This window comes from Hyperolius riggenbachi, chromosome 8 (genome assembly GCF_040937935.1).
Source record: "Hyperolius riggenbachi isolate aHypRig1 chromosome 8, aHypRig1.pri, whole genome shotgun sequence".
Lineage (NCBI taxonomy): Eukaryota > Metazoa > Chordata > Amphibia > Anura > Hyperoliidae > Hyperolius > Hyperolius riggenbachi.
Genome location: NC_090653.1, coordinates 287467199 through 287494769, shown reverse-complemented (window position 1 = coordinate 287494769; position 27571 = coordinate 287467199). Strand labels below are relative to the sequence as shown.

At 47.4% G+C, this 27571-nt stretch overlaps 2 protein-coding genes across 3 annotated transcripts in view; one reads left to right on the top strand and one right to left on the bottom strand.

The window, feature by feature from the left end:
• PMPCA (peptidase, mitochondrial processing subunit alpha) overlaps positions 1-1835 on the bottom strand; it is a 62467-nt gene extending 60632 nt beyond the window's left edge. Inside the window, exon 1 of the mRNA XM_068249120.1 lies at positions 1730-1835. Coding sequence (XP_068105221.1) covers positions 1730-1776 — 47 coding nt within the window. The 5' untranslated portion in view covers positions 1777-1835. The remainder of the gene's footprint in view (positions 1-1729) is intronic.
• Positions 1831-22732, top strand: ENTR1 (endosome associated trafficking regulator 1). Of its 2 annotated transcripts, none has more exons than XM_068249121.1 (9): positions 1831-1859; positions 5016-5174; positions 8435-8535; positions 10332-10706; positions 12732-12805; positions 12892-13003; positions 13083-13145; positions 13725-13864; positions 21005-22732. In XM_068249121.1, exons 2-9 carry the CDS (start codon positions 5126-5128, stop codon positions 21096-21098), a joined length of 1008 nt encoding a protein of 335 aa, XP_068105222.1. In that variant the 5' UTR covers positions 1831-1859; positions 5016-5125; the 3' UTR covers positions 21099-22732. The 2 variants fall into 2 exon arrangements, with proteins under 2 accessions (XP_068105222.1, XP_068105223.1); XM_068249122.1 differs by lacking the exon at positions 1831-1859 and adding an exon at positions 1924-1943.
• The last annotated feature ends 4839 nt before the right edge of the window (positions 22733-27571 follow it).

Sequence of the window (27571 nt, the reverse complement as noted above, 5' to 3'; positions counted from 1 at the left end):
AGTAGTACTGGGCACACAGAGGACAATGAGGGAAGTAGTACTGGGCACACAGAGGACAATGAGGGAAGTAGTACTGGGCACACAGAGGACAATGATGAGGGAAGTAGTACTGGGCACACAGAGGACACTGATCAGGGAAGTAGTACTGGGCACACAGAGGACAACGATGAGGGAAGTAGTACTGGGCACACAGAGGACAACGATGAGGGAAGTAGTACTGGGCACACAGAGGACACTGATGAGGGACGTAGTACTGGGCACACAGAGGACACTGATGAGGGAAGTAGTACTGGGCACACAGAGGACACTGATGAGGGAAGTAGTACCGGGCACACAGAGGACACTGATGAGGGAAGTAGTACCGGGCACACAGAGGACACTGATGAGGGAAGTAGTACTGGGCACACAGAGGACACTGATGAGGGAAGTAGTACTGGGCACACAGAGGACACTGATGAGGGAAGTAGTACTGGGCGCACAGAGGACACTGATGAGGGTAGTACTGGGCACACAGAGGACACTGATGAGGGTAGTACTGGGCACACAGAGGACACTGATGAGGGAAGTAGTACTGGGCACACAGAGGACACTGATGAGGGAAGTAGTACTGGGCACACAGAGGACACTGATGAGGGAAGTAGTACTGGGCGCACAGAGGACACTGATGAGGGTAGTACTGGGCACACAGAGGACACTGATGAGGGTAGTACTGGGCACACAGAGGACACTGATGAGGGAAGTAGTACTGGGCACACAGAGGACACTGATGAGGGAAGTAGTACTGGGCACACAGAGGACAGAGATGAGGGAAGTAGTACTGGGCACGCAGAGGACAATGAGGGAAGTAGTACTGGGCACACAGAGGACAATGAGGGAAGTAGTACTGGGCACACAGAGAACAATGATGAGGGAAGTAGTACTGGGCACACAGAGGACAATGATGAGGGAAGTAGTACTGGGCACACAGAGGACAATGATGAGGGAAGTAGTACTGGGCACACAGAGGACAATGATGAGGGAAGTAGTACTGGGCACACAGAGGACAATGATGGGGGAAGTAGTACTGGGCACACAGAGGACACTGATGAGAGAAGTAGTACTGGGCACACAGAGGACAATGATGAGGGACGTAGTACTGGGCACACAGAGGACACTGATGAGGGAAGTAGTACTGGGCACACAGAGGACACTGATGAGGGAAGTAGTACTGGGCACACAGAGGACACTGGTGAGGGAATTAGTACTGGGCACACAGAGGACAATGATGAGGGACGTAGTACTGGGCACACAGAGGACACTGATGAGGGAAGTAGTACTGGGCACACAGAGGACAATGATGAGGGAAGTAGTACTGGGCACACAGAGGACACTGGTGAGGGAATTAGTACTGGGCACACAGAGGACACTGGTGAGGGAATTAGTACTGGGCACACAGAGGACAATGATGGGGGAAGTAGTACTGGGCACACAGAGGACAATGATGGGGGAAGTAGTACTGGGCACACAGAGGACAATGATGGGGGAAGTAGTACTGGGCACACAGAGGACAATGATGAGGGACGTAGTACTGGGCACACAGAGGACACTGATGAGGGAAGTAGTACTGGGCACACAGAGGACCCTGGTGAGGGAATTAGTACTGGGCACACAGAGGACAATGATGGGGGAAGTAGTACTGGGCACACAGAGGACAATGATGGGGGAAGTAGTACTGTATAATGCTGGTTACCTCTGCACTCCTTTCCATGCTCTGCTCCTCGTCATGTTGGCAGCCATCTTGGCACTCTTACCTCTGACCTGGGACCATTTCCTGCTTCCTGGAGCTCTGGTGGCGTCACTTCCGGGGTGGGGCCGAGCTGGTGAGTTACAATGTGTGAGGAGTTGTGCAGAAGCCGCTACATTGTATAATAATGGATAATATAATATATATATACTGTATAATGGTGTGTCCTGCCCAGCCTATACCTTCCATACTGTGTGCTGTCCCCACATCCTGTAATACTGTGCAGTGTATGCATGCCAGTGTGTGTATAGTGTCCCTGTGTCCCCTGTACTGACTTCACATGTATAGTGCTGCCACATTATCATATAATACATCCTCTGCACTGACCTCACATGTATAGTGCTGCCACATTATCATATAATACATCCTCTGCACTGACCTCACATGTATAGTGCTGCCACATTATCATATAATACATCCCCTGCACTGACCATACTGTGTGCTGTCCCCATATCATATAATAGTGTGCAGTGTATGCATGCCAGTGTGTGTATAGTGTCCCTGTGTCCCCTGCACTGACCTCACATGTATAGTGCTGCCACATTATCATATAATACATCCCCTGCACTGACCATACTGTGTGCTGTCCCCATATCATATAATACTGTGCAGTGTATGCATGCCAGTGTGTGTATAGTGTCCCTGTCTCCCCTGCACTGACCTCACATGTATAGTGCTGCCACATTATCATATAATACATCCCCTGCACTGACCATACTGTGTGCTGTCCCCATATCATATAATAGTGTGCAGTGTATGCATGCCAGTGTGTGTATAGTGTCCCTGTGTCCCCTGCACTGACCTCACATGTATAGTGCTGCCACATTATCATATAATACATCCCCTGCACTGACCATACTGTGTGCTGTCCCCATATCATATAATACTGTGCAGTGTATGCATGCCAGTGTGTGTATAGTGTCCCTGTCTCCCCTGCACTGACCTCACATGTATAGTGCTGCCACATTATCATATAATACATCCCCTGCACTGACCATACTGTGTGCTGTCCCCATATCATATAATAGTGTGCAGTGTATGCATGCCAGTGTGTGTATAGTGCCCCTGTGTCTCCCCTGCACTGACCTCACATGTATACTGCTGCCATATCATATACATCCCCTGCACTGACCATACTGTGTGCTGTCCCCATATCTTGTAATACTGTATAATGGTGTGTCCTGCCCAGCCTATACCTTCCATACTGTGTGCTGTGCCCATATCATGTAATACTGTATAATGGTGTGTCCTGCCCAGCCTATACCTTCCATACTGTGTGCTGTGCCCATATCATATAATACTGTGCAGTGTGTGCATAGTGTCCCTGTGTCTCCCCTGCACTGACTTCACATGTATAGTGCTGCCACATTATCATATAATACATCCCCTGCACTGACCATACTGTGTGCTGTCCCCATATCATATAATACTGTGCAGTGTATGCATGCCAGTGTGTGTATAGTGTCCCTGTGTCCCCTGCACTGACCTCACATGTATAGTGCTGCCACATTATCATATAATACATCCCCTGCACTGACCTCACATGTATAGTGCTGCCACATTATCATATAATACATCCCCTGCACTGACCATACTGTGTGCTGTCCCCATATCAGATAATATTGTGCAGTGTATGCATGCCAGTGTGTGTATAGTGTCCCTGTGTGCCCTGCACTGACTACACATGTATAGTACTGCCATATCATATAATACTAGAGATGGGAAGTTCGGATCTTCTCAATGATCAGGATGATTCGAATCGGATCATTGAAAAGATCCGGATCTTTGATCCGAATCTCGGATCATTTTACTACCGAAGCATTCGGGGGTGAAATGAACAGCAGGACAGGTCTGTGGACAGGAGAAGGGGAGGGGTGGACACACAGAGAAGGGGAGAAGATGGACAGAGGGCAGGGAGTGGACAGAGAAGGGAGGAGGGACGAGCAGAGAGCAGAAATGTTTGCACGTAATACCCACATGCTGAAGTCATATGCTTTACATATATTTCACCTATATGCTCATCTGTGTACTTTGAATGCAAATCTCGCACAGTGAAAGAAAGCATTCCCCAAAGCATTCCCAGAAGATAAGTGCAGCTGTTTAGTGCCGAGTGTAGGAGGATCATATTGCGCTGCAATCACACTGTCTGCAAAGTTACTGAGCTGTGCGGAGCCAAAAGCTTCCAATGTGATCACTGTGCAGCACTACGGAACAGATAGCCTGTAATGAGCAGCACGTTATAGCCAGTATGTGTGCTCTACACATATCTGGCAGTGGCACCCATGCCCCCTCTACCTGTCCCTGCAAGGGTGGCTCCCATCCAACAGAGCGATCCCTGCTTCCAGGACCCCGCTGCCCGCTGAGAGGGGGCGTGTCGCTCCTGGCCCCGCCCCTTTTGCGATCCGAATCACTCATTTTGATGAATCGGATGATTCGACTCACAAAATAGATTCGGATCAAAGATCCGAATCGTTCATGATCCGGACAACACTATATAATACATCCCCTGCCGTGCACATTTCGGCAGCGTGTATAGTATGCGATCAGCAAGAACATCAGAAGTGCCTAGAGAGCACTTATGACGTTCAGAATGCTGCACTGCACTGCTGCAGGCATTTTTTGCAAAGCGCATTGCTTATCCCATTCACTGTAAGGAATGCGATCAGCAGCAATGCCGTGCGATCGGGTAAGCTTGAGTCCCGAAACACACGGCCATACGCATTGCCGAACGTGGCCTTAGACGTTAGCAAGGAAATCTTCGCGGCTTTGCAGACAGTGGGGTGTTGCGGTCCGACTTAACAGACTCGTCGTACTGTGGAAAGTCACTGTGCAATGATAACCCTGTGTGACATTCGCAGTGCGGTGTGATCTAACTGCGTGCGGCATCCCAACGTACTGCATGCCGTGTGCTGCCACAAAACGCGCACGTTAAAAGTGGAGCATACGTTTCATTCACTGCATGCGACACAACATGCGTAAAATGTGCTGTTTGTTATTCCTGAATCATCGCGCTCCGGCTGTTATAGGGAACCCCACTGTGCACCTTTCAGAGTGATTCTTTTACTCTGATCAAATTGCTGATTATTTTCCCCTCTGCTGGTGGGCCCAAATGATCGCTGCTTCGCAACGATCAGATTGGATAGATGGTTCGAGAGATTGTACCACTAATGGGGCCCTTTAGGGTGATGTGAACACAGCCGTCATTATAAATGTCTGTCTTTTCTTTATTCAGGATGTGATTGGCCAGATGGCCACTGCGTCATACATCATGTGATCTTCAGTGTGGCCTCCTCGTCCTGTGACTATCACTGGAGCCTCACTGCTGCCACACTGTGGCCAGCCATGTCTGCCAAGCCTGGGAGGAAAGCAAAGACACTGATCATTGAGGACGGTAATGTTCCAACCATCATACACACACCTAGAGCAGACACCAACCACTGCAGGGAGATCTCACAACTGTCAGAGATGACACCAACCACTGCAGGGAAATCTCACCTCTATCAGAGGAGACACCAACCACTGCAGGGAGATCTCACCATTGTGGAAGGGGAGGAGACACAAACCACTGCAGGGAGATCTCACCATTGTAGGAGGGGAGGAGACAAAAACTACTGCAGGGAGATCTCACCATTGTGGGAGGGGAGGTGACACCAACCACTGCAGGGAAATCTCACCTCTATCAGAGGAGACACCAACCACTGCAGGGAGATCTCACAACTGTCAGAGGTGACACCAACCGCTGCAGGGAAATTAGGAGACACCAACCACTGCAGGGAGATCTCACCATTGTGGGAGGGGAGGAGACACAATCTACTGCAGGGAGATCTCACCATTGTGGGAGGGGAGGAGACACAAACCACTGCAGGGAGATCTCACCATTGTGGGAGGGGAAGAGACACAAACTACTGCAGGGAGATCTCACCATTGTAGGAGGGGAGGGGACACAAACTACTGCAGGGAGATCTCACCATTGTGGGAGGGGCAGAGACACAATCTACTGCAGGGAGATCTCACCATTGTGGGAAGGAAGGAGACACAAACCACTTCAAGGAAGTCTCACCATTGTGGGAGGGGAGGAGACACAAACCACTGCAGGGAGAGCTCACCATTGTGAGAGGGGAGGAGACACAAGCTACTGCAGGGAGATCTCATCATTGTGGGAGGGGAGGAGACACAAACCACTGCAGGGAGATCTCACCATTGTGGGAGGGGAGGAGACGCAAACTACTGCAGGAAGATCTCACCATTGTGGGAGGGGAGGAGACACAAACCACTGCAGGGAGAGCTCACTTTTGTTGGACGGGAGGAGACACTACTGCAGGGAGATCTCACCATTGTGGGAGGGGAGGAGACACAAACCACTGCAGGGAGTCTCACCATTGTGGGAGGGGAGGAGACACAAACTACTGCAGGGAGATCTCACCATTGTGGGAGGGGAGGAGATACAAACCACTGCAGGGAGATCTCACCATTGTGGGAGGGGAGGAGACACAAACCACTGCAGGGAGATCTCACCATTGTGGGAGGGGAGGAGACACAAACCACTGCAGGGAGATCTCACCATTGTGGGAGGGGAGGAGACACTACTGCAGGGAGATCTCACCATTGTGGGAGGGGAGGAGACACAAACCACTGCAGGGAGATCTCACCATTGTGGAAGGGGAGGAGACACAAACTACTGCAGGGAGCTCTCACCATTGTGGGAGGGGAAGAGACACAAATCACTGCAAGGAGATCTCACCATTGTGGGAGGGGAGGAGACACAAACCACTGCAGGGAGATCTCACCATTGTGGAAGGGGAGGAGACACAAACTACTGCAGGGAGATCTCACCATTGTGGGAGGGGCGGAGACATAAACCACTGCAGGGAGATCTCACCATTGTGGGAGGGGAGGAGACACAAGCCACTGCTGGGAGATCTCACCATTGTGGGAGGGGAGGAGACACTACTGCAGGGAGATCTCACCATTGTGGGAGGGGAGGAGACACAAACCACTGCAGGGAGATCTCACCATTGTGGGAGGGGAGGAGACACAAACTACTGCAGGGAGATCTCACCATTGTGGGAGGGGAGGAGATACAAACCACTGCAGGGAGATCTCACCATTGTGGGAGGGGAGGAGACACAAACCACTGCAGGGAGATCTCACCATTGTGGGAGGGGAGGAGACACAAACCACTGCAGGGAGATCTCACCATTGTGGGAGGGGAGGAGACACTACTGCAGGGAGATCTCACCATTGTGGGAGGGGAGGAGACACAAACCACTGCAGGGAGATCTCACCATTGTGGAAGGGGAGGAGACACAAACTACTGCAGGGAGCTCTCACCATTGTGGGAGGGGAAGAGACACAAATCACTGCAAGGAGATCTCACCATTGTGGGAGGGGAGGAGGCACAAACTAGTGCAGGGAGAGCTCACCATTGTGGGAAGGGAGGAGACACAAACCACTGCAGGGAGCTCTCACCATTGTGGGAGGGGAAGAGACACAAATCACTGCAAGGAGATCTCACCATTGTGGGAGGGGGAGAGACACAAAATACTGCAGGGTAGGGCAGATTAAAGGACACCCAAAGTGAGAGGTATACGGAGCCTGACCTATTTATTTCCTTTTAAACAATGCTCATTGCCTGGCTGTCCTGCTGATCTTTTGCCTCTAACACATTTAGCCATAGATTCTGCACAAGCAGCAGCAGCAGCAGATCAGGTGACTGAAGTGTGACTGGATTAGCTGCATGTGGTATACAGAGGCGCCAATAGAGTAAAAAATTGCCAATTCAAATCAATAAAAGTGTGGGTGGTAGGGGTAGACCTACCCACCCAACAACAAACACAAGCACAGCTTCGTGTATAATATAAGGTAAATTTAATGAATACTCCCAATAAAATATACAGTTTGCAACGCGTTTCACGGGTCCCAAGCCCGCTTCCTCAGGCAAAAAAGCTTTTACAGGCAGGAGCAACTCAATGGGTCTAGATGCAGAAGTGAGCGCTCACTTCTGCATCTAGACCCATTGAGTTGCTCCTGCCTGTAAAAGCTTTTTTGCCTGAGGAAGCGGGCTTGGGACCCGTGAAACGCGTTGCAAACTGTATATTTTATTGGGAGTATTCATTAAATTTACCTTATATTATACACGAAGCTGTGCTTGTGTTTGTTGTTGGGTGGGTAGGTCTACCCCTACCACCCACACTTTTATTGATTTTAATTGGCAATTTTTTACTCTATTGGCGCCTCTGTATACCACATCACATTTTGATCTACCTGGTGGATGGGTTTTTAACCCTTTTTTTTCTATCTACGGAGAGCGACTTTTTAGCCTGAGCGAGGACAGGTCTAATCTCCTCGTCCGCGATTTAAGTGGTTGCCTGGACTCGGCAACCCAGACTTGTGAGTATATTTTCAATCATTTTGTATGCCAACTGTACCACAGTAATACACTATCGGGGGCTCTCGATTGTCTCTTCTTTTTCCTTTACTGGATTAGCTGCATGCTTGTTTCAGGTGTGTGATTCAGACACTACTGCAGCCAGCCAGAGAGATCAGCAGGACTGCCAGGCAACTGGTATTGTGAAATAAATATGGCAGCCTCCATATCCCTCTCACTTCAGGTGTCCTTTATAATATACATATTTGTTCCGCTTATTGTAGATTGTGACTCGGTACCTCTGGATGAAGCCAACCCCTTTTCTTTCAAGGAGTTTGTGAAAAGCAAGACCCGCCCTCTGCAGTGTGATGGAGAATTGCACAAGGTTTGCCGCTGATTTTATCTTCTGTAGAAACGTATCACAATATAAAACATATGGGAATCTTTCTGTCAGTGACTGTGGCGGGACCTGTAAGTTATGCTGTCGTTGCCTGAATGTTACAGTGACTGTGTGACACATGACTGGCAGTGAAGAGCCTGGGGAGAGGCCAGTGTACAGATCTGCAGAGAGGAGCAGTGGGAGGGGCCAGTGTACAGATCTGCAGAGAGGAGCAGTGGGAGAGGCCAGTGTACAGAACAGCAGGGAGGAGCAGTGGGAGGGGCCATTGTACAGAACAGCAGGGAGGAGCCAGTGTACATACCTGCAGAGAGGAGCAGTGGGAGGGGCCAGTGTACAGATCTGCAGAGAGGAGCAGTGGGAGGGGCCAGTGTACAGATCTGCAGAGAGGAGCAGTGGGAGGGGCCAGTGTACAGATCTGCAGGGAGGAGCCAATGTACATATCTGCAGAGAGGAGCAGTGGGAGAGGCCAGTGTTCAGATCTGCAGAGGAGCAGTGGGAGGGGCCATTGTACAGAACAGCAGGGAGGAGCCAGTGTACATATCTGCAGAGGAGCAGTGGGAGGGGCCAGTGTACACATCTGCAGAGAGGAGCAGTGGGAGGGGCCAGTGTACACATTTGCAGAGAGGAGCAGTGGGAGGGGCCAGTGTACAGATTTGCAGAGAGGAGCAGTGGGAGGGGCCAGTGTACAGATTTGCAGAGAGGAGCAGTGGGAGGGGCCAGTGTACAGATTTGCAGAGAGAAGCAGTGGGAGGGGTGAGTGTACAGATTTGCAGAGAGGAGCAGTGGGGGGGGGGAGTGTACAGATCTGCAGAGAGGCACAGTGGGAGGGGCCAGTGTACAGATTTGCAGAGAGGAGCAGTGGGAGGGGCCAGTGTACAGATTTGCAGAGAGGAGCAGTGGGGGGGGGGGGCAGTGTACAGATCTGCAGAGAGGAGCAGTGGGAGAGGCCAGTGTACAGAGCTGCAGAGAGGCGCAGTGGGAGGGGCCAGTGTACAGATTTGCAAAGAGGAGCAGTGGGAGGGGCCAGTGTACAGATTTGCAGAGAGGAGCAGTGGGGGGGGGGGGGCAGTGTACAGATCTGCAGAGAGGAGCAGTGGGAGGGGCCAGTGTACAGATTTGCAGAGAGGAGCAGTGGGAGTGGTGAGTGTACAGATTTGCAGAGAGGAGCAGTGGGGGGGCAGTGTACAGAGCTGCAGAAAGGCGCAGTGGGAGGGGCCATTGCACAGATTTGCAGAAAGGAGTGGGAGGAGCCAATGTACATATCTGCAGAGGGGAGCAATAGGAGAGGCCAGTGTACAGAGCTGCAGAGGGGAGCAGTGGGAGGGGCGAGTGTACAGATCTGCAGAGGGGAGCAATAGGAGGGGCCAGTGTACAGATCTGCAGAGTGTAGCCGTGGGAGGGGTTGGCTTACAGAGCTGCAGAGGAATGGTGGGAGGAGCCAGAGTAGAGATGCAGAGAGCAGCAGCGGGAGGAGCTTGTGTAGAGATCTGCAGAGAGGGGCCTGTGTAGAGATTTGCAGGGAGGAGCAGCAGTGGGAGGGGCCTGTGTAGAGATCTGCAGAGAGGATCAACAGTAGGAGGGGCCTGTATAGAGATTGCAGTGGAAGGAGCCTGTGTAGAGATGTGCAGAAAGGAGCAGCAGTGGGAGGTGCCTGTTTATAGGCTTGCAGAGGAGGAGAAGTGATGAGGATAGGCGTGTCTGGATGCAGCATTCACAGCTGACTGTAGAGAAGCCGTTTTTGTAGTAAATCTTTTGAATACTCTCCATGGTTCTCCTCTCAGGATATCAGACAACACTCCACCCTGACTCTGGAAGCCGCTGACTTACTGGCGTTGAACTCCGAGTACCAGGAGACGTTCTTTAAAGACCCAACGGTTGCAGAGGACTTATTGGATGACGAGGAGGAGGAGGATGAGGACTGGAGCGGCAGTTACCACCCATCAGTCATCGAGCAGACGCACAATGCTGACACGTCTCAGGGCAGCCTGTATGATGAGTCCTATCGATACAGCGACATCTCAGGGTGTGACCCGTTCTCTTCATGGCTGCCCGCTGGGGGGACGTCTCCTTCCACCAAGCCTCAGACCCCCAACGGTGCTGTGAATGACTCCGCAGAGGACCTGCGCTTCCAAGCTCTGCAGCTGAGCTATCAGGCGGTGAGTGGTGGCCACGCCCCGCAATCATCATCATCTTCAGTCCAGTGTCTGAATATGGGAGATAGTTGTGTTGCTTCCTGGTTGTGGTCTTGATGACCTTAAAGAGGAACTCCAGTGAACATTTTAGTGTTGGCAGGTGATGTAGCTGCTGCATGGTTTTTGGCAGTTGGAAACAGCTGTAAACAGCTATTTCCCACAATGCAACAAGGTTCACAGACAGGAAACTGCAAAAAAAAAGTACGTACTTTTCTTGTAGGAGGGGTTTCACCAAAATATCAGTCATACAGCGCCCCCTAATGGTCTGTTTGTGAAAAGGAATAGATTTCTCATGTAAAAGGGGGTATCAGCTACTGATTGGGATAAAGTTCAATTTTTGGTCGGAGTTTCTCTTTAAAGGGACACTATGGCGAAAAAATTGTAACATTTAAAATATGTGCAAACATAAACAATTAAGGAGAAGAAGTACAATGAGCCATAAAATACTTTTCTCCTGTGTTGCTGTCACTTACAGTAGGTAGTAGAAATCTGACAGAAGCGACAGGTTTTGGACTAGTCTATCTCTTCATGGGGGGATTCTCAGGGATTTATTTATTTTCAGAAGCACTTAGTGAATGGCAGTTGCTCTGTCCAACTGCCAAACAACTGTGTAGCGAGCAGGGAGGCTGGCCAGCATCATTGTTTAAATCCTTTTTAGGGAATATCTTTATAAAGAATAAAAGCCTTGCTGAAAATCCCCTACGAAGAGATGGACTAGTCCAAAACCTGTCACTTCTGTCAGATTTCTACAACCTACTGTAAGTGACAGCAACATAGGAGAAACGTATTTTATGGCTCATTTTTACTTTGGAAAAAATGTACTTCTTATTAGTCTATGTTTGCACATATTTTAATTTTTAAAATTTTTCGCCATAGCGCCCTTTTACATCTAGCGATGATGAGCAGGTTCAACCAAGAGACAAATCTCTCTCTGATCGAATCTGATTGGAGAGAGATCTGTCAGTTGCCCATACACCGCAGACCGATTCCCGATGAATTACATGCTGAAATTGGTCAGGAATCAGCCTTGCAATGCCGCATCCACCGCATCCGACACTGTTCTCCTCCTATTGTCAAATGTGCCCACCGGCGCACCATACATTACCCGTCCGTGTCCACAGCTTACCCGCCGCTGCCTCCGGGCTCTGTCCTTACTCCATACACGCCCTCCACGTGGTTGCCAGCGTACGTCGGCATCACACACGCGCCCACGTTACTCCAGCAACCATGTTATGGACAAAGGCAGCTAATGTATAGTGAACCGGGGGAGGGGGTACATTACACATTAGGGGGGCAGCGTTAGGGGTTTCGTTGCTTTTCCTGAGCGACAATCTCCATTGCTGCCGCCGCACACCCAATCAAGCAAGTCAACCCAACATCTTGCAGCATGTCCGACCTGATTCATGCAACCATGTTCGGCCAAAGTTGCTTGCATCCTCAATCGGATATGCATTTAGCAGCACAGATTTTCATCTGATTTGATTATAATAATCAAATCGGATGGTCGATCGGCTGCTAGGTTGCCTGATGTATGGTTACTGTTAAAGGACAACTGAAGCAAGAGGGATAAGGAGGCTGCCATATTTATTTCCTGTTAAACAATACCAGTTGCCTGGCAGTACTGCTGATCTCTCTGGCTGCAGTAGTGTCTGAATCACACACCTGAAAAAAAGCATATCGCTAGTTCAGTCACCTGATCTGCATGCTCGGTCAGGGGCTATGGCTAAAAGTATTACAGCCAGCCGATGGTTCTGATCGAATGTGGATCAAAATCGCAAATCAATCCGATTGGGCATGTTGGGACAATACATTTCTGGCAGATTCGATCAGGATGATTGAATCAGCCAGGAATCAAACAGAAAATTGCAGATTTATAGTAAATATGGTTTGTACAGCCTGATGCATAGCAGAGAATCTGATAATGAGCTGAGGTGATTGGCTGTTGCAGTTCTGGTGATCAGTGATTGGTTCCCTGTGTTGGTCTTGTAGTTACAGCAAGAGAATACACACCTGAAGAGACAGGTGCAGACGCTGTCAGAGCAGAACGAGTCCCAGGCAGAGAGGTGAGTATAGATAATTCTGATCTATTCAGGTGACTGTTATGTGTGCCCATCACATCCTGTCTTATGTATATAACACTTGCTTCCAGGGTGCGGGATCTGCAGCGGCAGCTGGAGGAGAAGATTCTGGAGGAGCAGAAGGAGGCTCAGGATCTGGAGTCCATGGTCCAGCAAGTGGAGGCCAATCTGCAGATGATGACGGTCAGTAATGGAGGTCATGTGACCTGGGGGAGAACTGCTGACACATCACGTGACTAAATTTTACTTTATTTTCCCCCAGAAACGAGCCTCAAAGGCCGAGAGTCATGTGACCAAGCTGAAACAGGAAGTGGCGCTGCTCCAGGTAGTACACAGGAAGTGATGCGCAAATTGATTAAAGGACACCTGAAGTGAGAGGAATATGGAGGATGCCATATTTATTTTGTTTTAAGCAATGCAGATTACCTGGCTGCCCTGCTGATCCTCCTCTTCTAAAACGTTTAGCCATAGCCCCTGAACAAGCATGCAGCAGATCAGGTGCTCTGACTGAAGTGTGACTGGATTAGCTGCATGCTGGTTTCAGGTGTGTGATTCAGACAATACTGCAGCCAAAGAGATCAGCAGGACTGCCAGGCAACTGGTATTGTCTAACAGGAAATAAATATGGCAGCCACCATATCTCTCTCATTTCTGGTGTACTTAAAAAAAAAAAAAAAACAATAACAGTTTGTGCTGTCAATGAGAGGCAATATAATTCCAGCTTGCAAGAAAATGTAATGCAAATTGTATTTGAATTGGACCAGTCCTAAGCAGCAGAAATTTTGCATTAAATTTGCATGCAAGGCAGAATTATTTGCGTTCTGTTGGCCATGTCTATGTGTTGCGGCTCCGGTGATGTCCCGAATGTGTCTCATCAATGCCGTCACTGTCCTGTTTCCTTCAGATTCACCTGAACACGTATAAAACGGAGAACGAGGCCTTGCGGAGAGGCGAATCGGCAGGAATGACTGCTGTGAAGCAAAACGCAAACCTGGCGCTGGAGAACCTGCACAAAGCTGTGAGCGGCGCCCAGACCTCCATAAAGTAAGCTGTATTTACCGTATAACGTTTAGGCTGCTTTCACACTCGGTGCGGCAGGAGAGCGCGTCGCAGAACAATCGCACTGCACCATGTCCCCTTACACATTATTAATGAGCATAGCTCCACCCCCAGCTCAGTGACGTAACCCCTACTTGACAGGAAGTACACCGCTGGTTTACCGGCGGATGGGCGCCACACGCTACCACGATTGCTTATGCACGCTTACCACGCCGCCATAGACTTGGCGTTGCTGCATAATCCGTGTGTTAGGCACATATCATGCGGCAATGCACTGCAGAGCTTGCGGTGGCCTGGCGTCGATTTAGCTACCTGTGCTGCATCGCACCGCGGGTAGTGTGCGTACTCCCACTGAGACTTAGGCCCTGTGCACATTGGCTGCGTTTCACTGCGAATTGAAATTGCATTCGCAAAGCCTTCATGAAAATAAAAAAAAAATCACATTGCACCAGTGTATACAGGTTATCATGATTTTTCAAAAAAAAACTTCCATTAAAAAAACGCACGCAATTTTAAAAACGCAGCACAATGCAGCAGTGTACAGGCCCTAATTGCCATTGCAATGGGTGAGCATCGCGCAAAGCAGGTTGTCATGGTAAGTGTGAAAGCGGCTGAAAAGAATAATCTTATTGAACATTCAAATATACCGCTCACAAATTTACTTTTTCTAGACTGCGCACGTGATGTAACTTCCTGTCAAAATGATCAGTAGTTTATAGATTATAGTTGTTGGAAGTATGAGGGTCATCTGGAAAGTAACAGATTAAAATCTTCTCTCCCTGCACCGCTTGTCACGTGACTGCAGAATGCCAGTAACCGTTTTGTTCATCAGCATTAACACAAAGCCCCGCCCAATCCCCATTCCCTTCAAACCACAGGTGAGGAAATTGATGCTACTATAACAAAGGGATTAACAATAATTTTTTCACACCTTGTCAATAAAATGCCTTACAGGCCTCCAGCAAGCAAGAAAATACTTAGAATAACTTTGACAGAACTTTTTCACCCACTTTTTGGTATTTTTTTTTTCAGTTGCAGAGTGCAGAAAAGGTTATTTTAAACTGTAGATGAAAATGTATCTCCTAGGCGAAAACTTCAATTGAATCATTGGCTAGTGCGGCTAAATGTTAATTGATTAATTGAAAACAATAATCTTAGCTCCACCCCTCCAATCCTTTCTGGATGTTAGTGAGAGAGGCAATTTTAACACTCTGTGGGGACAGTTCTGAGTTCCATAAAGTTTTCCATTTTTACCAGATTTCAGCAACTTTCCAGAAGATATCTTCTGACTGAATTATTTCCACCAAGTAATTGTATTTATTACCTGGATTTCCACCTCTGCAGTGTTGGCCTCAATTCACGAAGCATTAGCGCTTTCGGTAATGCAGAAAACAGCTGTTACCAATCACCTCGGCAAATGCCAATTCCCTATTCCCTAAACCTATTAGCACACTGAGAAGCAAAATTACCGAATGGTGAGGTAAAATACCGACTTGTGCTGTAAATACCTAAAGAAATGTCAAGAAATTGCTGTTCACAAAGATTGAAGTATTTGGTAAATCAAGTAAAAGTGTTCGGTATCTATCTCCAGCTCTGACCAGCCGGTAACTCACAATCACCATGCGGTAACATTGACAGATGTAGCAGACAGCCAATAGGGAGAGCCAGGCAGCCCTGCTTCTCACCCCATTTGGTCCGATATTCTGGAGGGCGGGACTTCAGTCTGGCAGGGCAGTAGAAGGAGACACTTTTATAAGGCTTTTCTGCATCCCTTTAGATGTGAATATCTATGTAATGGTATTCAGAACAGCTCCCCCTGGTGGCTGCAGCACATCTAAAGGAATGCAGGATATGCATTGGACAGAAAACCCCCGACTTGCGCACACCACTTGTGGGAGGTCTCCCAGCTTCCTGGCTGCCTGACCTGCTCCACAGCTGATGACTCTTAGCGAGCAGGGCTTAGTGAGTTGAAGCATGTTTGTTTGGTAAATTACCGAACTTCTACCGCATGCAGGAAATCGTGAATTTGGAAAAAAGAAAAAGTGTAAAATATCGAATGCAGTATTTTACTGACCTCCCCTTAGTGAATTCTTAACCCTTTCGGAACCGGCCACCTAACCACCCCCCTTAAGGACCAGGCATTTTTGCTGAAGGGGGGGGAGGGCGTTTGGGGGGTTAGGGCAGCCAGATCCCTGCAGGGTCTTGTTGGGCAGTGTCCTCCCATGGTGGCCAGGTGTTCCTCCTTCATGCAGACCCCTCCACTCACCTTCCAGGCTCCTGGGACGAGCGCAGCGGACCCCTCTGCTCCGGTCGGCTTCTCTGCTCCTACTGCCGCTCAGTTCCGGGTCGCGGCTTGATGACGTCATCAAGCCGGGTCCCGGCGCTGACGTCAGAAGGAGCAGAGATGCCGGCCAGAGCGGAGGGGGCGCCGATCATAGCGGGAACAGCAGGGAGGTGAGTGGATCCTCTTCTTTCCCCCCTACCGCTGCAGCTGTCAAATGAATCACTACGATCCGCCGGCGATCGTAGTGATCACGTGATCAGCAGCCATACGCGATGGCTGCTGATCACTGAGGGGAGATGACATGTCATATGACAGCTTAATCTCCCCTCTCCGGTGCGCACGATCGCGTCGGGATGGTTTGTTAGCGCGGACGTTGAATTAACGTCCAGTCAGGGCGACAGCACCACCTGCTGGACGTAGATTCAACCTACATCGGTCCCCGAAAGGTTAATAGTACTTTCTGGTTGTGTGTTATCAGCTGTCATAGCTTTCTGAGAACAGACAGTTCTGCTCCTGTTATGGCCCTGTATGGAGATGACCAGAATAGACAGATTCCACCTGCATTTATTAATACCGGGAGTACCCCACATGAACCTTAAAGGGAACCAGAGACGAAGCATAGATAAAAAATGGAAAAAAGATGTTATACATGCCTGGGGCTTCCTCCAGCCCCATAAGCCTGGATCGCTCCCACGCCGCCATCCTCCGCTGCCTCTATCGCCGGTACCGGGTCCCGTCACTTCCACCGGACGCGACCAGTTGTACGCATGCGCAGGGGCTCCCTCCGGCTTTGTATGCATGCGCCTGCGCAGTATGGAGGGAGCGCACTGCGCTTGTGTCGACTGGCGGAAATTACGGGACCCGGTACCGGCAGACAGAGGCACTAGAGGACGGCGGCGTGGGAGCGATCCAGGCTTATGGGGCTGGAGGAAGCCCCAGGTATGTATAAATCTATTTCTTCTACGTCTCTGGTTCTCTTTAAAGAGACACTGAAGCGAAAAAAAATTTATGATACAATGATTTGTATGTGTAGTACAGCTAAGAAATAAAACATTAAGATCAGATACATCAGTCTAATTGTTTCCAGTACAGGAAGAGTTAAGAAACTCCAGTTGTTATCTATGCAAATAGCCATTGAGCTCTACGACTTTCAAAGTCATGGAGAGGGCTGTTTTCTGAAGTTTATTATCTTAACTGTTCGTGAACAATTTTCTTTTTCTCTGCCAGAGGAGAGGTCAATAGTTCACAGACTGCTCTGAAAGACTCATTTTGAATGCTGAGTGTTGTGTAATCTGCACATATTATAGAATGATGCAATGTTAGAAAAAACACTATATACCTGAAAATAAAAATATGAGAATATTTTCTTTGCTGCTAATCTTCTAGTAATTATCCGTAGTACACAACCAATTCATTATATCATATATTTTTTTTGCTTCAGTGTCTCTTTAACACCCCACAGACTTTTATGGCCATACACTGATCAATTTTAGTGTTTGTTCAAACAATAGATACATTATTTTATCAAATTGATTATAAATTAATCCAAATCTTGCAGGTTGGATCAATATCTGCCAGATAGCTGACAGGATGGAAAGTTTCTGTCGATTATACAAGAATAGATTTTTGTTATATTTCGATGGATTCTGTATTTCTGTACATTATCAGTTTGGTGGAGGGATTATAACTCACTTCCTGGAAAGTTGATTGACACCGCAAATCGGATATCGATTCCAGTATGTGGAGCACTGATCAATTCCACCCTGCATCAACAAACCATTTTAAGATGATTAAAAAAAAGAGCATTCGAAATGTTAATCAGATACAGTTCAATTGGTGTTTGGCCAGCATTAAGCACTTAAAAGAGACTCTAACAAAATTTTGAGCCTTATTTCTTCTATCTTATAAGTTCCTATAGCTGTTCTAATGTGCTCTGTCTAAATGCAGCCTTTCCTAGTTGCACAGTGGCTGTATTATCTCTGTTATATGATCTAATCTTCTTTCCTCTGACGGCTTTGTCGGGCTCAGGCAGGAATGTGCTGCTCTGCTTGTGATAGGATAGGAGCTATACACACCCTCTCCAGGCCCCCTGCACACTCTGTATGACTCACACACTGAGCTACTCTCAGCCTATCACTTGCTATGTCTTTTGTTTGTAAGCACTGCCTAAAACTGGCAATTACAAGCCAGGATTGCAGCAGGGAGAGGCAGAAACAGCACAGAGGGGCCCAGGAGAACATAATGAATAGACTGGTATGATTTATATTGTAAGAATTTTACAGTACAGATTCTCTTTAAAGTGAACTTGATGGAAAAATAAACTTATGAGATAATTCTATGTGTAATATGGATGATAAATAGAACATTAGTAACACAGAAATGAGTCTCATATTTTTATTTTCAGTTTAATGGCTTGATTTTTGCTGTTTAGAATCCACACTCTGCCTTGTTAAGCTGAAAGAGAAAGATAATGACCCTTTGAACTTTCCTGCAGTAGGACCACATTAGAAGCCTTATCTCACTGTTTCTCAGCTGTTTAACCTATTTTGGTTCCTGGACGTAGTTTCTACGTCCAGGAACCATGCACGCTACCGCGCGCTCCCGCGGCCGATCACGCGCGTGCACGCGCACTCCCGGCCGCGGATTCGGTAGCCAGGGAATCAATGTATCGGGCTACGGTGCCCGATCACTGATTCCTCTCCCCCGCTGAAAAAGCAACAGCTTCTCTCAGAAGCTGCGCCTTTTCTGGCCGTTCCCTTCCCGATGCGTCACTGTAAGCGTATGTTACGCTTAGAGTGACGTCATGTAAACAAACTCATGGCCGCCATCTTGTGGCCAAAAAGTAATACTACACCTGTAAAAAAAAAAAAAAATTAAAATTAACACACATTTACATTATAAATCTATTGTTTACCTCCCACCCTCCCAAAACTACCCAAATAAAATGTTTACAATAAAAAAAAAACCATTACAATTAAAAAAAAAAAAAAAACATGTAAATATTTACCTAAGGGTCTAAACTTTTTAAATATCAATGTAAAGATGAAATATTTCTATATTTTTTTTATTTTAAACTTGTAAATAGTGATAGATGCAAAACGGAAAAAATGCACCTTTATTTTCCAAATAAAATATTGTCGCCATACATTGTGATAGGGACATAATTTTAACAGTGTTATAACCGGGACATATAAGCAAATACAATACGTGAGTTTTAATTATGGAGGCATGTATTATTTTAAAACTATAATGGCTGAAAACTGAGAAATAATGAATTTTTTCCGTTTTTTCTTATTCTTCCTGTTAAAATGCATTTACAGTAAAGTGGCTCTTAGCAAAATGTACCCCCCAAAGAAAGCCTAATTGGTGGCGGAAAAAACAAGATATAGATCAGTGCATTGTGATAAGTAGTGATAAAGTTATAGGCTAATGAATAGGAGGTGAACATTTCTCACGTGAAAACGACGGAACCTGAATGGGTTAAGCTTCTGTTTACTTTTCAGGTAACCAGACTGAATTCGACAAGCTGTTGGACAAACTCTCTTGCATAGATAAAAACTCTAGTTACTTAAAGGACAACCAAAGTGAGAGAGATATTGCGGCTGCCATAATTATTTCCTTTTAAACAATGCACATTGCCTGGCTGTCCTGCTGATCCTCTGCCTTTTGCAGATCAGGTGTTTCAGACATTTTTGTCAGATCTGTCAAGATTAGTTTCATGCTTGTTTCTGGTGTTATTCACACACTACTGTAGCCAAATAGTTCAGCAGGGCTGCCAGGCAACTGGTATTGTTAAACAGGAAATAAATATGTCAGCCTCCATATCACTCTCACTTCAGGTGTGTTTTAACTCTTGCTGTACTGGAAAATGGAAAGGGCTAGTATTTACCTATGTTTATCTCATGTCACATGTCACTTCAATTACACTGTAACCTTCCTGGCGGTAGCCCCCGCCAGGAGCTCAATGCAGAGCATTGGAGTGCAGCTGACATTTTTACTCACCTCCTGGGGGATCCATATGCAGGCAGCCATTCTCCTTCCTGTCCTCCGAAGCTCTGAATCACTCTGGTTAGATCGCAGTTAGTGATCTCACAGAGTTACAGTGCCACCTGGAGGACGGAGGTAAAATTGCAGCACTGGAGCCCAGGGGGTCAGTGAGTTCTGGGGCTGCTGCTGGTTTTCTGGAGGCATGATTATTTTTTTCCTGATTTTAGGGTTTGAAACGTTCAGATAAGACCCTAAATCCGGAAATAATCATACTGCCAGGCAGGTTAAAGTGAACCTCCAGACTAACAATCTACTCAGCAGAACTGAAAAGGCTTGGTGTTTCTTTAACAGTTTCACCGCATCAAAACTTTGTTTTTCTTACATAAGCCTTATTTTTAGCTTTACAAAAGCTAAGCTCCGCCCCATCAAAGAAAACTGCCCAGGCTTTTTTTTCCCTGATGCTCTGCAAAGCATGATGGGATTTCCTATGTTGTTATTCACATTGCCTAGCAACTGGGAGGGGTGATCAGGACACAGGACAGTTGAAACTGTATCTCATGCTCCCTGTCACCTCCTTTCAACCAAAAAGATGGCTGCCCTCATGAAATCACAAACATTTGCCTCTTCTTTTAAAACGGGGTGGGTAAGAGATTATATTGCCTATCTATTTTAATTAACATAACTAATGTAACATAATGACAGTATGTTTGTTTAGGCTGAAGTTCCTCTTTAAACTGCACATAAAAGTGTGCGGGGCAGAGGCTATAAGTTTGATAGATGGGGAAGTATAATTTCCATGTTTCCTGCATTCTGCACAGTTGTATATTCCGGCTGTTTTCCCATCTCTCCCACAGGCAGTTGGTGTCCGGAGCCGAAGCGCTGAATCTGGTGGCCGATCTCCTGAAATCCATAGACAAAATAGCAGAAGTTCACGAAGACGTGCCGTAACCCCCCTCCTGCCTCTCGGAGCGTGCCAAATACAACTGTGCAACAGCCAATCAGAATCCAGCTCTCAGCCGCGACCGTGTCCTGGGTGCGAACGCCGCTGTCTGACTGACTGGCTGCTGTCTGTAACACTGGAACTGTGGACCTGTGAAAGCATCTAAATGGGTTGTTTAAATATCCTGGATTGAATTATCTTGTATTGCTAAAGGTGCCAACTAATGATACAATCCTGATTGTACAATTTTACCAAATCTGTCTAGCAGAAGGTAAACGGTGAGAATAGACTCTAAGTGGATAATTTAGGGGTTTCCTCATATGACATAGTAGTGATAAGCGTGTACAATCAAAATTGTATCATTAGTGGGCAATCTCCCGTACGATCAATCAGTTGGCACGATTGATGCTGATCGATGAGGAACAATCACTCTATCCATCTGAATTTCAGAACAATTCCTCTAGTCTGATCGGATTGCGTATCATTTTTACCTCCATTGGTGGGCGATAGTTTCCGATCAGGCGGTCAATCGTTCAGGAAATTGGATGGTTAATGGGCTCATCAAGAAAGCTCTTGTTATTCTACCAATTTGCGTATTTGAGCACTTGCAATACATTTAGTACCAGTATTCATTATGCTTTGCTTTATTGTAAATATATAACAAAAAGACAATTAAAACTATTTTATTAGTAATTTGCGTTAACTCCAAAAAGTACTGTGGTGGGATTGGTGCGCCCCGGTGTCATACACATCAGACCGCATACAATTGTCAGATATCAGATCATAGTGTGTATTTGCCGTCAGGCTTTTGCACTATAACATTATTTGATGTACGAGTTGATGGGTACAGGTAACATTCTGTGTGTATCTGCACAAAGCAGGAGACAGGAAGAGTACAAGTGAACTCGCAGCATTTCTCATGCGTTTCACCTCAGTATGGGTTCCTGTTAAATATCAGACTATTATCTACAGACAGTTAAGAAGCTCATACATCTATTGGGTTGGCGGGCGATTGACCGTTCGGTCCGATGATTATTATCGAGTCAGATTAAAATTGGCAATACCAAGAGCATTCGGCTCGAAATTGGTCGCGTGTATTGATCGGACATGTTGCAAGATGTCGGGCTGTGTGGTCGATCGGGTGTGCGTCGGTAACGGCAGGCGATATCGGGACGAACGACTGAACCCCTGGCGCTGTACCCCCAATGTCAAATGTGTCCCCCTGGTGCACTGTACTTTCCCTGTCTGCCGCTGGCTCTGGTCTCCGTCCTTCATCCATAGACGCGCCCGACGTGGTTACTGGCATGCACACACAGGGCTTGAGTCAGTAAAGCATAGTACGATAGTGCTATGCGTTTAGCGCGCAGTGTACCCCGCGTGAAGGTTTGCGCACATAAAGATTTGCGTGCTCACGCTAACGAAGGTTGTCGTGCACACTTTGCCGCGCACGTAAATCTTAACACATGCAAACCTTCATGCGTGCTAAACGTATAGCACGGTTGTGCTATGCTTCAGCACGCTTTTGTGAATTCCACACACCCATGTTACTCCGGCAATCACGTATGGCGCATGTATGTACGGAGCCCCTGACCAGTGTCAGACACAGACAGGTAATGTATAGGGGGGGGGGCTACATTGGTTATTAGGGGGTCAGCTTCGGGGCGGCAAGATGGGGCATGTGGCATCACAAGGCTGATTCCTGGTTGATTTCAGCATAAAATTGTTTAGGAATTGGCCTGCGGTGTTTGGGCAGCCAACAGATCTCTCTTTACTCAGATTGGATCAGAGAGCGAATTGTCTCTTGGTGGAATCTGCCCATCGTTGCCTGATGTGTGGCCACCTTTACAGTTATCTATTCGTCTGAGGAATGAAGATTAGCGAACAACTCGGCCTCCTGCAAACCCATTTCTCCAGGTTTCAAGCTTAGCCAAACAAACCCAGTGGCTGCTGTGCTCACTGATCAGCTTTCAGCTAATTGATTAGCAGTCGCTGGGTCTGATTGGTTGAGGCTTATGCTGCAGGTACAGAAGCTTGATCAATCTCGGACAAGAATCTGGCGTGTGTATGGGAGCCCCCCAGTGTTGCCTAAAGATTTGGCGTGCTGGATCGATGTCCGACGTCTGGGATGACCCCCAAGTGTATTGCTCTACCTCTCATCCCACCTACTGGAATTCACTCAGTAGGGCGCTGCAAACCACGCCTCCACGAATTGAGGCCTCATTCACACTAAGACCTCGTTCACATCTCTTCAGCGCAGATGGCCGCTCTGCGCCGCTGCGCTGCTGATCCCATCCATTGACAGTGATGGGATCAGCTCTGCGCTTGCAGGCAAAATGCAGGCAGCAGTATGCAAGCGCTTCCTAGCGCATTGTACTGCTGCACATCGCAATAGATGTGAGCGGTAGAAGGGCTGTCTATGCTCTTCTGCCTTTCCTGCGTTTCAGCACATCATACGCGCTTCCATATCCGCACGGAAGCGCGTATGATGTGCACGAGGCCTTATGCGCTTCTGTGCGCTTTTCAGCAACTTGTATCAATCTGTAACATTGATGTGCTGATAAAAAGCGGACATAGTGTGAATGAGGCCGGAGTCCTGATGCCCTCACACTTGTCTTCATAGCCCTAAAGCGTACCTGAAGTGAGAGGGATGTGGAGGCTGCCATATTGATTTGCTATTAAACAATGCAGATTGCCTGGCTGTCCTGCTGATCCTCTGCCTCTTATACTTTCAGCCATAGCCCCTGAACATTCTGTATCACTTCTATACTTCCTGCTTCTGGCTGTGAAGGAGGAAGTATCGGAGCAATGGAACGCAGCATGGAGCGCAGCACCCAGAGGCAACAGCAAGGGTGAGCTACCCCCCTGCCGGAGCCTGCGTGTGTAAAGCCTCTGTTTCTGTTCCAACACATTCAGAATGGAGTTTTGCATTTATTAAAGGGATACTGTAGGAGGATCGGGGGAAAATGAGTTGAAGTTACCCGGGGCTTCTAATGGTCCCCCGCAGACATCCTGTGCCCGCGTAGCCACTCCCCAATGCTCCTGCCCCGCCTCTGGTTCACTTCTGGGATTTCAGACTTTAAAGCCTGAAAACCAATGCACCTGCGTTGCTGTGTCCTCGCTTCCCCTGATGTCCCCAGGAGTGTACTGCACAGACACAGACCATACTGGGCCTGCACAGTACGCTCCTGGTACCATCAGCGGGAGTGAGGACACGGCAACGCAGGCGCAGTGGTTTTCAGACTTTAAAGTCTGAAATTCCAGAAGTGGACCAGAGGCGGGGCCAATGCATTGGGGAGTGGCTGCGCCAACACAGGATGTCTGTGGGGGACCATTAGAAGCCCCGGGTAAGTTCAACTCATTTTTCCCCGACCCCCCCCCCCCCCCCTACAGTGTCCCTTTAACCCTATTCCTGAAGAAGTTGGTCTTTTGGCCACGAATCCCATCAGAACAGAAGTATGAAATTGAAGCTGCTCACAGGTTCCTGCACCTCGTACGCTCTGCTTGCTGCATTGCCCTAATAGACACCTGAATTGAGAGGTATATGGAGGCTGCCATATTGATTTACTGTTAAACAATATCAGTTGCTTGGCTGTCTTGCTGATCCGTTTGGCTGCAGTAATGTCTGAATTACACACCTGAAACAAGCATGCAGCCAATCCGGTCATACCTCAGTCAGAGCACCTGATCTGCAGTATGCTTGTTCAGGGGCTATCGCTAATGTATTACAGGCAGAGGATCAACAGGACAGCCAGGCAATCTGCATTGTTTAATAGAAAATAAATATGGCAGCCTCCATATACCTCTCACTTCAGATGTGCTATAATTTGTATCTGTAATCTTATATATTATTTAACAAACCTTTCCCATGCGTGAGCACTTGAGGTTATGTAGTGTAACGTGTATGATATTGGGGTACGCTGTGCCGTTGTAGGTAAACTGATGTGTATGAAATGGGGGAACACTGCGCCATGCGGTACGTTTTGATTTTAATACTGGATGCAAAGAAAATTGTTTTTTGTATCCATCCATGCCAGGTGTATTCTTACAACAAAGGAAAGTGTTTTTCTTCTGCTCCTAAATGTTTTTCAAGCGCTCAACATTCAGAAAATACACAGATTGGATTTCTGACCTGAGTTTTCGGCTAATTTAGCATCTGTGAAAGTAGCCATTTTGTGGGCGGTGCCTATAGATTTAAAATCTCAGCCTATCCGGTCGCTGGGAACCAGGAAACTCACAAGGCATGATGTTGGTGACGTTGTTTGTTCCCAGCGAAGTAGATGGGTTGTTTTTTTTTTCTTCCGTGAATACCGCACAAAGTGGCGGACAGTCATGTGATCCTCCTTTCCCCAAAGACAAATGCCTATTTTTATGTACACTAAAAGTTTTATATACTGTACATTAAGCTGTATAGAGCAGTGAGTCCGACACATTTTCTATACATGGGGGCCAAAATGTATAATTAATGCATAACGAGACTGGTCCTCTTTATAAGGGCGGTGATGCCATTATCTATTTAGTGGTTTTTTTTTATATACCGGTATATATATTTAAGTTTACAAATCTTTCTATTTAGAACTGTTTAATTCACAGGAAGGCCGTTTTTTTTAAATATTATTATTCTTGTGGCACCAAAAAATGTCTGGTAAAAATTCTGCTTATGTGAAAAACTGGGATAAAATTCACGTATTTGCGTGTTGCCTTTACTGCGGTTTTCTAGAAAGGCAGCTATTCGATTACTTTTGGCCAGAGGATAGCCAACTGATAGCGATAAGCAAAAAATCCTCAGAATATGCAATGAAATGCAAATAAATCTGACATGTATGCAAATTTAATGCAGATTAGGTGCAGCTCAGGACTGGGCCAATCGAAAACAATGATAAAAGCAATTAAATAGCCCGATTTCAAACTGCATGCAATTTGCATTAAGTTTGCATGCACATCAGTTCATTGCATTTTTTGGACCATTTGTAATGTTTAGTGGTATTCTCTACAGGTGATAAAGTGACGCTGTGGGGATCAAAAACTACAAACTGTCATTGCTGACTTACTTTTCAAGGCACAAGCTCTGAGGCTCTGATTCTTGTCCTGCTCTCATTGCTTGGGTGAGTAAAGTTACAGCCCTGGAGCAAGCATGCCAAAAAAGGGTTACAGGTTTTCAGAGAGGTGGGCGAACTGTTTGGCTGTGTTAGCCGAACTGTTCGGGCTGCCCAATCTGTCATTTATCTATGCCTCTTACTACTTCCGGGTCGCAATGACCCGGAGTAGTACGTCTGCGCTGCCCGGCGGAGCGCGTCCTAGCGACGCGCTCCCGTTGCCGGGCACTTTCTGCGCATGTGCGTGACGTCACTCATGACGTCACGCATATGCGCAGAAAGTGCCCGGTGTAATGGCAGATATTGCAGCCCGGAAGCAGCCTTCCTCACTGAGTATCGCGCATGCTCAGTGGGAAGTTAGACATTATTTAGCTGAAATATCTCCGCTTCCGCACCACGTACACTCCCGAAATGTTCAGGAGAGGGAGGGGACCCCCAGATCCAGCTCTGTGTCGAATTGCAGCACCCTAGCCCCAGTAATTCCCGAGATAGGTTTGCTGCAATCAGTCTCGGGAACCAGCGGGGCTCGGGGGCTGCAATTCGGCACAGAGCTAGATGTGGGGGTCCCCTCCCTCCCCTGAAAATTTCCGGGGTGTACGTGGTGCGGAAGCGGAGATTTAGGACGTTTCACACCTGGCTGCACAATGTAATGGGGCGCAGGCTCCTACTGCGCATGCGGGGCTGCAAAATCTGAGAGGCTGCAATAGCTGACATGACACCGGCAACGGGAGCGCGTCGCTAGGACGCGCTCCGCCGGGCAGCGCAGACGTACTACTCCGGGTCATTGCGACCCGGAAGTAGTAAGAGGCATAGATAAATGACAGATTGTGCAGCCCGAACAGTTCGGCTAACACAGCCAAACTGTTCGCCCATCTCTATTCAGAAGTAACTGGCTGCAGCATGCTTATTCCGGGTCTCTAAAGCCAGAATCAGGATGGCAGAACCTGGAGCTTGTAGCTTGGAGAACAAGTCAGCAATGCTAGTAGTTCTATAAATCCATCTCATGTTCAGACTTCAGAGATTTGTATGCACTTTATTATACCCCTCTTTCTGTCATGTAATAATAGATTTATTATATTACTTTATATTGTTATTTCTTAGTACAGAATCTATTGGAATTTATAGCGGAGGGATAGTAACTGTGGAGAAGGGAGGAATGTTTGATGAACTTTTGTACTTGATCTATGCAAACATAAAGAGGACCTGTTACGGAGGACTTCTCTAAGAACTGAAATGTCTATGAAATACTTTTTTTTTTAGGATAATGCAGCAGGCATGCATTGTCTTATGGGGGGAAGCATCACCTGAGAACATAGCAACTAGCCCAAAAAATCCCACCTCAGCTTATTGCCTGTCTGACAGACACGGATGCAGATCAGACTGACAGA